Source organism: Candida pseudojiufengensis (genome assembly GCF_024610245.1).
Source record: "Candida pseudojiufengensis strain CBS 10847 chromosome Unknown scaffold3, whole genome shotgun sequence".
NCBI lineage: Eukaryota > Fungi > Ascomycota > Pichiomycetes > Serinales > Debaryomycetaceae > Lodderomyces > Lodderomyces pseudojiufengensis.
In genome coordinates, this window is record NW_026261523.1 from 768,998 (window position 1) to 781,215 (window position 12,218).

The following is a 12,218-nucleotide window of genomic DNA, read 5'->3' on the forward strand; positions in this document are numbered from 1 at the left end:
TTTTTTTTCAATATCAGTTAGATCTATCTAGTCAATCAAAAAATAAAAATTGAATCTAATTATATCTAGTGATTAATCTCAAACTTAAATTAGTCAATTAATATTGACTTCATACTTTTAGCGTGTTCGAGATTAAATAATTTGTTAACCCTTTTTAACCCTTTTTACCCATTTGAAATCTTATCTTTATCTTGATCACCTGATACATAAAAGTCATATAACAACCAGCCTTGAAAAATCAATTTCCCATATATAGCTCTCAAATCTTTCAATTCATTGCAGTTATTAATTTAAGTATAACTTCAAAGATTAATTGATTCGATTTATTCATCCAGAATTATTTCAACTAATTTCATGATGCAAATGTGAGTTGTACCAGTTTTGCAACATAAAACATGTTGGCGTCACGCGCTTTCATTTCTGTTAAAACTCAACCTAGATGGTAACAATAACCGTTTTGATTACAGTTGTCACCTATATACTTTGAACTGTAATAATTTTAAAGAGAATTCATATTCAACAAACCACCTTTTGTTGTGGAAATCCGATGTTTTTAATTATCAAAACATTCTTTATTAGCTCCTGGACCAATAAAATTAGATCAACTACTATTCAAAACAGGGCTTGATCATTAAACCTCCATCGTATTTTGTTTCAAATCATGAACAAATTTATTACACAAGTTTATTATCCTTTTGAAGGACACAATTTTTATACCCACAAATTGCCCAATAACTCAAAAGATTAAAACACAATCTCAATTACTCTCATACAAATAACATTCCAAATTCAACGATACGTATTAATGTTTAACAAACTATGTTGTTTTAATTAAGAAATGAAATTTATTAAATTTTGGGATTATTGAAGTGGTTCTGAAGATTCCAGGACCCACCATGTTCTTTATCCATTTATCTCAGAATTTTTTCAAATTTGTATATTTTGACAAGATAATGAATGATCAATACGTACTTCCAAAATCAGAATGTTATTTTTATAAGGTTCATGGTTCTCAAACTAAAAATGAACGAGTTGTTTGAACTAATATATATTTATCTCAAAATTTTACAAGGTCGAAAATGCGCTATAAAATGATGCTCCACTCAAAACGAGAACTGCAATCAATTATTTATCGAATTTTAGTATGTACAATCTTTCGGTTCTTTTGAGCTGATTACTATGCGAATTCACAAAATTTGGTCAGTGGTATTTAACAAAGTACACTTACATTTTGTTAAAGGATAAGTTAAAGGTTACTTTTATGCATAGCTAGCTTAAGATAAAATTTTAATCACTTAGGATGGAGGAACTTTGCACAGTGAAACAACTAAAATTGCAACTTAAATTACGTAAAAGTATGGAGATATTACGTAATAATCCTGAGGTAAGAATATCACAAAACCGACTGTTTCAAAAAACCAATTCATTGGTTATAACCTGTCTACTCTTGAGCATTCGTTAGTTTTGTCAATATATACTACTTGTTTGTCCTTGATACCTCAATTCGTAGCCATATCTTTAAATACTGTTGATTCACAATTGCAAAATTAGTTAACGAAGAGTCGGTGAATACATTTAAACAAAAAATTGGAACTCAACTCACAAACTGGTCAAGAACTCAAGATAAATAACAAGTATCCAAATCATTGTCATACAAACTACATTCAAAGTTCCGATTAAAGTACATGTGGTTTTGCTAATAATAGTTTTGGACGAAAATAAAAATTATAAGGAAAAGGCACTGTAGGATTCCCCGATACCCAAAGATTTCGGGTTCCTTCTCAAATGTAGTTTTTTAAAAACTTAATTTTTTTAATTCAGTGACAACTAACAGGTTCCAGTTTGCTTAATCTGAATGTTATTTGTATGGACTTATTGATACTCAACTTATTAATGATGAAGTTACTATAAAAAATATGCATTTTTTATGAAATCATTTGAAGTCAAAAACTTGCTAAAAAATGGTGTTTCAGTCAAAACGAGAACTACAATCGATTTTTGATAGAGTTTGAGCACAACATAAAAATTTAACTTTACAAGCTCATTGTCATTCGAATATTCATAATATGAAACGTTAGTCCAAACAAAATACCTTTGGAATTACTGGAAAAATGAAGTAATATAAGCTCGCTATACAATCATGTGATATCAAAATTTCAAGACAGGAAAATTTTGTTCTAACAACCTGGATCAAAAATTCTTTTTCCTGATCCAGCTAGAGTATATTTGTTATATGCGTCGTCATACACCGTAATGATAAACAACAGATTCAGTCAACACGTGTACGTTTATATTGGTCCAAATAATAAAATCATCATTCTACAAAACCTTTCAAACAACTTTATCAAGGTCATGCTATGCTCGTTTTTCTGAGAACTTTTGGATGCCCGGTTAAACTCTTGATTCAAATATGTTGATACCATCTTATCTTCGAACTTTACGTTTTGCTATTCCTGAAAACTTTGAATTTATCGTTGGTGATGTGTTTCATATATTGTTCAAGTAAGTTTTGAGAAATTACGATTTTAAAACATGGTGAAGGTTGAAAATTGTAAAATCAGGAAGTATTTGCAACAACAAAGTAGAGAAAACACGTTCAACTAATTCAACTGGACACAGTCTCAAATTTTATACCAACTTACAATTCACGCCTAACAAATCATGAAGAAATAATTAAATATATCTACTTTTATTCTCATTATCGATGTTCTCATCCAGCTCGTACGAGGTTGTGTTTCTTTCTTCGCAATAATTTGTAGCAAGTTCTCAAAGACTGTGGCTATACAAATTAAAAAAACAGTGGCTGTGTAAGTAAGATAATTGACTCTTACCAAATTAAGCCAACGTTTCTCAGTCAAAAAATTTAAATCTAGATGCTGCTGCAAAGTGCTGTTCGTACCAAGTTTTGGAATGAGAATGAATGACTAACAATTTTTTGTTCATATGTTTTGATACTATTTATAATAAAATATTTTATTTTTTATTGTTTCAAAACACAAATTATGCATAGCAACTTAAAATCTGAAACAAGATATTTAATTTAGTGACTTGTAAATATATTTGTGACATGGCTCAAAAATCGACATTCGTTTGCTTCATATTAGTTCAATTGTTACAAAGTAGATTACACCTGATGTATTATAAAATTCAATGACTTGAGTATGATAATAGGAACTAAAAGCGATTAGTACTGGAGTCTAAGCAATTGTTAAATTCGAGTCGTTCATCAAAAAAAAAAAGCCTTCAATTAACTTTTTGCTCCAGAAAAATCAAATCGATACCTTTCATTTAAATATTATCACAAGCTAAATTTAATCAAAAGATCGATAGATGATTTAACTAAATTGAATCATCGAATAAATCACAGGGGTAAATTAATAATTTTAATCTGACTCACTAAAAACATAATCACAACAATAACGAGAGGATCAAATCTAGTTTTACAACTGATAGATCAATATACGAAAGATAAAGAATGCAAATAAAATTTTATATCACATGTAAATTATAAATGAAGTCCGAATAAATAAATAAACAAAAATCATCTCATCACATAGCCTGTCATGAAAGCGCAAGCCGCATTTTAACAGATAAATTCAATTCAAATTGAAAGCCACGATGGTAATTTTTTGAATTTTTTAATCACATGAAAGTTTTAGATTATAATTGTTTCTATTTTTAAATTGTTATCTACAGTAGAATCGAAATTTCCAATTACGTATTCTTCTTACTATACATTTTTTACGTAGATTATTCAAATGGTTACAATATTATTTAATATTTTGTTCTAGAATTCGATTCTATTATTACTTTGATTTGCTTAAATCAAGGCACGCATACATATTCATTTGTTCTTGTTGTTAATTAAAACCTTAAATGGTAAAACAACAACAATGTTTGATTCATTCAAGCTTTACTTGACAATTGGATCAATTAGTAAGAAACTGAGGCAAACAAAAATTAGATAGATGCCTTAGTTATAAAACATATGATTTAATTTTTTAAATTTCATTTAAAGGGTAAGGTAATGTGCATGTCAAAGAGAGAATAAAAGAAGTAAGGGGTCCTTTTTGTGCTTTCCTGTCTCCCCGTGAATTAATTAAAACTGGTTCAGTACTTCGGAGTAGCGTTTTATGGACGTTAACGTTGTAAAACGAGTTAAACTACACATTTTAATTTTCCTAAATTGGATCAATTACTATGAGATGCCTCTGACGGATTTAATGTATATCGTATTAAACATTTCTGCATAAAAAACGCATATAAAAAAATTAAATAAAAATAAAAAAAAAAATGAATCATCATATGTTTTAAAGGAACTATGAATTTTGTGTATTGATTTACAGAAGTTTCTTTAAATGATAAAATTTCATGTTACCTTATTGAAATAACTGTGGATCATGATGGTAACTTATCATTCAAGTGATTACTTGAATCAAAGAGCCAAATTCATTCATCAACTCTGTTTATCCTTATAAATTTTTTTATTCATCAACTTGCAAACAAAGTAATCGTTGTCATTTTCCACAGATTTTAGTTGTAAAGTAAAGTAGAATAATAAATTAAATCGGAGTTCAAACTTATTATTATATTTATTACAACGACGTTAGTTTGAAGCCATGACTAAATTTGGCACAAGTCATAGTTAACTTTGAAAGTGTTAAGTCAAGTTTTAAATTGTGCATATCTTTACTTTTTTGACACTAATTTGATTAACTCCTACCATTGCTATAGAAAAATTAAATTTGGGCTGGGTTAGTCAGTCTAAAATTTAAATCTGATGCTAAAAAAACGGATAATTAGTAGGATTGTTACTTTGGGACTATTTATCTTTGTCTATTTTTTATTTGGTGCTTAAAATACACGGATAATTATTAGAATTGCTATTTTGAGATAAATCGACTGACTCTTGTAAGAGAAATACGGAAACGAGAAAATGAAATTAGTGATTGGATATAACATTGAAAAAATCAACCATCTGATTTCTTTCATTTCTTCAATTGGAGCAGCTATATCGTCAAGTATTGTTTTTGTTGAGTGAAATTCTCCAAACTCAGTAAAATCTCCTCAAACCACGTTTAGTTTTTGCTTATCTTACAAACGTACTTTACAAGAAGTTTCTGAAACGTATCGAGCAAGATTTATGAAACACGTCCAGTAAAATTAAACGGAGTGACTCGGAGTTAGTTTTAAACGTTTTATCATTAATCTTTGCTTAGTTTGCGTAAACCTCGACCTAAGAACTAGCAAATACTTTTAACTTGCAAAATATTTTTCAATTTAATTTGCTGTGGAAATAAATTAATATCAGAAGACAAAATTGAATGAATTTGAATCTTAATGGTCAATGACCTTAATGATCTTATCAATATTCTTGAAGAAAACATATGATCTGATTTACAACATTCGTTTCGTCTAAGTTTCACACCTGAAAAAGATTATTTGTTTGAAAATGTGTGTTTTTTAGAATGCGTTTTTATTATTATAGCAAGCTCGTAAATTTAAAAAATTAATCCGTATAAAGATACACAATTTAAAATAAGTCTTACATGTGAAAATTTTATGAATTCGTTTTTTTCAATAAAATAATCAGTAACGAATTACGTATACAAAGAGAAGACGAAAACAATTAGATTCTAATTTCCAAAATCAGATTATAAAATTTATAAAGCAATATAATGATATCATTAGAACTAATCACATGCTCATATCGTTTGTAATGGACCCCTGTAAAAGCAATTGATGACCTGATTAATTCTTGTAGGCTAATGGATAAAAACATTCTATCCATATTTCAAAAAGGCTAACGGATACTTTTTTAAAAATTGTTGCTGTGTTTGTTGTCTAATGGAAGCGTAGTACGGACTTTTTCTATATTCTCCGTCAGAATCGGTTAGTACAAAACGTATTAAAATTAAAATTTAGGTCCATCATCGTTTGCTTTTCTTTTTTTTTATTTTCCTTTTTTCGTTAGGCTAAATTCTTTTTTTTTTTCCATTTCTCTTGTTGTAGTCTATTAATTTTATTAGTAGGAGTTAAGCAACCGGTTAAAAGTTTAATTTTAAATTCTATAAAATAAATTATTAAAATTAATATGACATGATTTAAAAATATTATACTCCAGAAGATTGATGATTACATTTGTTCATAATATTGCATGTTTTAAATGGATCTGACATATGACTTTTGATATTAATGGATAGGATTGTATTTGAGGAGATAAGATATCCCTTCTTTATTTTTTTTGTTCTGCTATCATCAAACATAGATAAAGATTGACTAGGAAGAGATTAACTATACAAATAGAAAAAGTAGAATATTGTATATTCTAGATTCATTTCTTATTGTGATATTATGTATCTAACTTTTATTCTATCGTTAAACATTGATCTGCTTAAAACACTAAACTTAACTTATTATCATATACATAATCTATTTGTTCATATATAACAAATCTCTCATATAGGAGTTAACAAATTATATTATAATACTACTACTGTATGCATATAAACTTAAAGTTTATAATACATTACACATATTACATAATACATATTACATAATAAACGGAAAATAAATAAAAATAAGATTCTAATTTTTTCCTATGATATTTTTTATAACTTAAAGTTCATACCAAACTATATATAACCATTTGAATAATCATCATTTTTTATATTTCCTTTTTAACAACAATCAACTTTTTTTACAACCAACTGTTATACCAAAACTAGTTTAATACTTTTTTATAATTTACTACATAACATAACTTTTAGTCAACTAATACTACAATCATATTGCATACATTTAATTTACTTTATTTTACAGTCATATTTTTACAACCAAATAATAATTTACAACAACAAATATGACACTTGATATACTACCAATATTGGATAAGTCACTTATATCCAAACCATATATAACAAATGAACAACAACAACAACCATATTACAACAACACTAATGCATATCAACAACCAAAACAACTACATTCACCTATTTCAACACCATCTACTCCAAATACACCACAATATAAAAAACAAAAATTACATTCAAATCCTGTAAGAAATAACAATAGCAATGGTTATATGTTGGATGGTTTTATGTTTAATGATCAATATAAATTTATAAAAAAAATTGGAGCAGGAACTTATGGTTTAATATATCTTGTTGAAAATATATATACAAAAGAAAGATTTGCAGCTAAAATGTTATTAAAACAACCACCACAAAGAGATAATAACAACACCAACTCATCATCACCATCATCTTCATCTTTAACTAAATCATTAATACAACAACAATTCTACAACTACTTTACTAATCAAATAATATCAAATCCTCAAAAATTAAATTTAGAAAATATAAAAAATCAAACAAATTCAAATTGTCCTTATTTAACTGAAATTTCATTACATTTAAAAGTTCATAATCATCCAAATATTATAACTATACATGATGTTTATCAATTAAATTTAAATTTTGCAATTGTAATAATGATGGATTATTTTGAACAAGGTGATTTATTTGGTAATATTATAGATAAACAAATTTTTCAATCACATCCAAACAAACAATTATTAATGAAAAATGCAATGTTACAATTAATTGATGGTGTTGAACATTGTAATTTAAATTCAGTTTATCATTGTGATTTAAAACCTGAAAATATAATGGTTAAATATAATCCAAATTATAAAAGAAGTAGTAATGATTCATCAATTATAGATTATAATGAATTACATTTAGTTATTATAGATTTTGGATTAGCTATGAAATCAAAAACTATATGTTGTAATTCATGTAGAGGTTCATCATTTTATATGGCACCAGAAAGAACAACAAATTATAATACAAATAAAATTATTAAGAGTTTAATTGATATGTCACAATATCCAACATTAAAATATAATTCACAAACAAATCAACAAACAAATGAATCAAATTGTAAATATTTACCTACATTAGCTGGTGATATTTGGTCTTTGGGAATATTATTTATAAATATAACATGTTCAAGAAATCCATGGCCAATTGCATCATTTAATGAATCATCAATTAACCACAACTCATCAAATTCAAACGATGTTTTCACAAACTACATATTATATAATGATAAAAAAATCTTAAGTTCAATTTTACCAATAAGTTATCAATTTAATTTATTATTAAATAAAATTTTTAAATTAAATCCAAATGATAGAATTAATTTATCATCATTATATAATGAAATTATAAATTGTGATTTCTTCAAGGATAATAATAATAATGGTGACTACTTCGGATATAAAAAGACTTTAACTCAACAACATCAACAATATAATAATAATAATAATCAGTTATATACACCACCTGAATCTACTGCTTTTAATTCATATTCAAGTGAATTTGAAGAAGATGAAGAAGATGATGAAGAAGAAGATGAAGAAGAAGATGAAGACGATATGGAAGATGAAGATGAAGATGAAGAAGAAGAATATTATACTGATGATGAAGATTTTGACCAAAGTACATATACAAATGAATATTACAATCATCAACCTCACCACCCACAAAATAAATCTTCAATACCAAAACAAAATGAATATGATGAATTTTATTTTACAAATTCAATATAATTTTAATTACATTTTAATCAGCATTAGCATATTATCAATTAATAAAAGAGCATGATAATTTTTTTTTTTTTTTAAATGGTTTTTTTTAGAAAGAAAACATTTTGGTATATAGGTTTTACTTAATAATTAATAAACAATAATAGCATCATGTTATCTAATAACTAGAATATCCTTTGATTTATCATTCTCTAGCATACTCTAGCATATCCATGAACTTAATGATCGATTCGATTTATCTTCATGATCCTTCTTTAATTTCTACCCTTGATTAATAATTTCATGGCTATGTATACTTAACTCCTACATTTTACATATTCTTACATTTTAATTCCAATAGTATAGAAATTTTCTATTAAGTTACTATAGACGTAACACAAACATCTTTAATTTAATGTTTTGTGTTATTCCGAGTTTTTCCACTATGAAAATTTCAAAATTTCAAAACTAAACGAGAGAGAAGTTTCATTTTGTTACACACAACAACGTTTATTCGATTTATTCGACTTATTGCTACTAATATAGGTTTAATCGTGACTTTATTTAAGTCACAGTCATATAGGTTTACTTTGTTTTTACTCGGTTAGTAGACAACAATAAACTAAATCGCAAATTTAATAATCTAATATCAATTTTATTTATTTATTGGGTTTGTATTTTTCATTTCATCAATTAAAAAATCCTAAACTTTTTGACCATTCAACTCTAGAATCGAAAATGAATGGTATAAGGAGGGGAGCAAGTGTAAGATAAATTGAAAGAAACAGATTTCGTAGGACAATTTTTTATAGTGATGTAACTAACAAAACATCTACGAAATCTTACAATTTCTTCAAGGATACTCATGAAAGTAAATTAAGGATTAAGGTGACGATCGATCGATCAAGAACCCTTAAAATTTTCGAATAATCCCAGGCGGCTTGATTCGATTTTCATAATTAAATATTAAGGCTCAGTTTCAACTATAAATCGATTCTTTTCTTTTTTTTTTGAAAAATAGGTACATGCTATGAATTCTATATATTTTTAAACTCCTAAACTTGCATAAATATCTTAAAGATCGTCAATTATTTCTATTATTTTTGATAATTTTTGATTTCTATTTCTATTATTCTTTGTCACAGCTTGTTTCTTCTATATTAATTAATTGCATTTGTTAGTTGAAAGTTGTTGTTCAAGTAAATTAATACGAAGATCATAAGTTTGCGTTTTTCATATCGAAACAAAAGATATTTCCTGAATTTGCATAAAGTTTAAGACAAAATGGATTCAAGTATTGTAAAGAACATTAATATCTCCGTCAAAACACATAAGTTTTGATGTACCTTATACATCAAATTGTACTCTATTCTACTCTTTAATTTTTCTTTATTTTTTTTTTTACTAAATATAATAATTTTTAAAGTTAATTTCTAACGTAAAACGGTGTTGAAAATATTTATTCTATAAACGTTTGATAAAAATACAACTGAAATATCATTCGGACTTTTTAGTCTATTCTAACCAAACTGCTAAATAACTGATATTAAAGATTTAAGAGTAAACAAAACACCAAAAAGAAGTGATTCTTCTTGAACTTGAAATAAAGATCTCATCAGATTCGATATGATAAATTTCATGGATCTATTAAAAAAATCTAATAAAATTTTTTTGTGTGAAATTTTCTAAAAAGGAAGTAGTCTCAATGAACGGATGAACCACAGAGAGAGGTTAAATCATATTCCGGAGTTAATGTTTGAAAGATTAAATAGGAAGTCCTAGAAAGTAAAAAAAAAAATTTTGTAACGATATACAAACCTCGGATTAATTATTATTTCTAGAAAGGGTTTTTTTTCTAACCTTAACCTAAATTTGAAACGAATAAACGAATCATTCGATTTATTTGTTCGATATTGATTGAGTCTATATTTCAATACAGAGTAAGATGGAATTTATATTTCATGAAAGATAGCTAAGATTGAATTAAGTATAATTATTGAACCATTTTGTCTGTATCAAATTATTATCGTAAATTGCTTTTGACTTTTAATCTGTTTCATATGTTTTGAATATAGCAAAATGGCTACTACTTTTCGAACCTAAATGGTTAATACTTTGGGTAGGTTAAAAAATAATAACCATTTTGATATATTCGAAATTGTTAACGTTTTTTTTTTTTCAAAATTACTTGCAAAGTGAATTAGTTCATTTGATATGTAGATGTAGTTAAATCACTTAATCAATTGCTGACAAGGTGAGCATTAAAAGTATTTCCAATCTATGACAAAGGATAAACCTTTGATCCATTGACAAACGAGCCCTACGCATATTATCAATTTTGACCTTGTAAAATTCCATTATAATAAATAATAGGAAACATTTGGATCCTTTTATTACGAACTTTTTTGAAACTTAAACACTTAATTCAATGACAATGACCATTAATTTCCAGTATCTAAAAGAATTGTAATCTTAATTTCAGATTTAAATCCAATCTCAAAATCAAATCTCAAATCAAATCTTAAATCAAATTTTAAACCAAATCTAAAATCCATTATGAAATTCAGATCTAAAATCTAGTCCAAGATCCGATCTAAAAACTGGAACCAGATTCAGATCTAGTTTGATTCAAATCCAAAATGACTTTCATTTCAAAAGTTATGAGAACTTCTGCTTGCTCTATTAGTCCTAGTAGTTTTACTCAAATTGAAGACTTCAAATTTTTAAAAAAATTCAGAACTGAACTCATTTTGTAAAATCATGAGGAAGATCAACCATGCGCATCACAAAAGTCCACTGCAATCGAAGGAAAGAACAATCTTCTCAACTATTGATGGAATGCTTGATTCTTTAAGGTTAGCCTCATGTGTCAATCAACTATACCGTTATGTTCCTATGTAGTTAACTCTCGGATAATTTCTTTCCACTACCTAATTTAGCGAAGCATAAATCAACGCTATTATTTTATTCCTCGACAGTTTTGGGAATTGATTTGAGTAGGTCCATGGTAGAACATGATATCTCTATTTTGTACCAATAATCAACTGTGTACCTGAAATGAAGGCTAAAAATATTCATGATTTTCATTTCTGCTCTTGGAGTCGGCGCATCATGATTTTAAATATCTCAGGTGAGACCCTTAAAATTTAATATATTGATTTAACTAGACAAAGCCACAGTTAATTGGTGAATAAGATCGACAAAAGTCGATCAAAGAATTGACTCGAACTTAATTGCAACCTTTGAACTTTTACCCAATTAAGATCAATCAACTGTCGTGACTATAATTTTTGACGGTATTCAACTACTCCATTTGTAATTCAATTTTATCAATTGAGACTTTTAAAACAATTATTGAAGATATTCATTTTTTGTTGTCAAACTATATTTGGTGAACTAAAATAAGTTACTTTTCTAGAATGAAAAAAGTGTTGATAATTTCAGAAAGAGAGAAAGAAAAAAAAGAATGTCGGAGAGAATAATTTCAAAATTGGAAGTCATCTCTTTTTTGGGTTGAGATTCAGCTTGAATCTTGAACATTTTACAAAACAACTTTAAGCATCTAAAAAAACGATGCACCCACAAAGTTTGTAACTCGGAGAAAGTTGTTCTACACCTAATTGATCGA

The 12,218-nt window shown here is 26.8% G+C and overlaps 1 protein-coding gene across 1 annotated transcript; it reads left to right on the forward strand. All coding sequences in view use genetic code 12, as the record gives it.

The window, feature by feature from the left end:
• Positions 1-6,862: 6,862 nt before the first annotated feature.
• On the forward strand, positions 6,863-8,614 carry SHA3 (putative serine/threonine protein kinase; the record flags this gene model as incomplete). Its single annotated transcript, XM_051761089.1, has 1 exon — positions 6,863-8,614. The coding sequence occupies one exon, from the start codon at positions 6,863-6,865 to the stop codon at positions 8,612-8,614; it is 1,752 nt and encodes a 583-aa protein (XP_051616727.1).
• Positions 8,615-12,218: the final 3,604 nt, after the last annotated feature.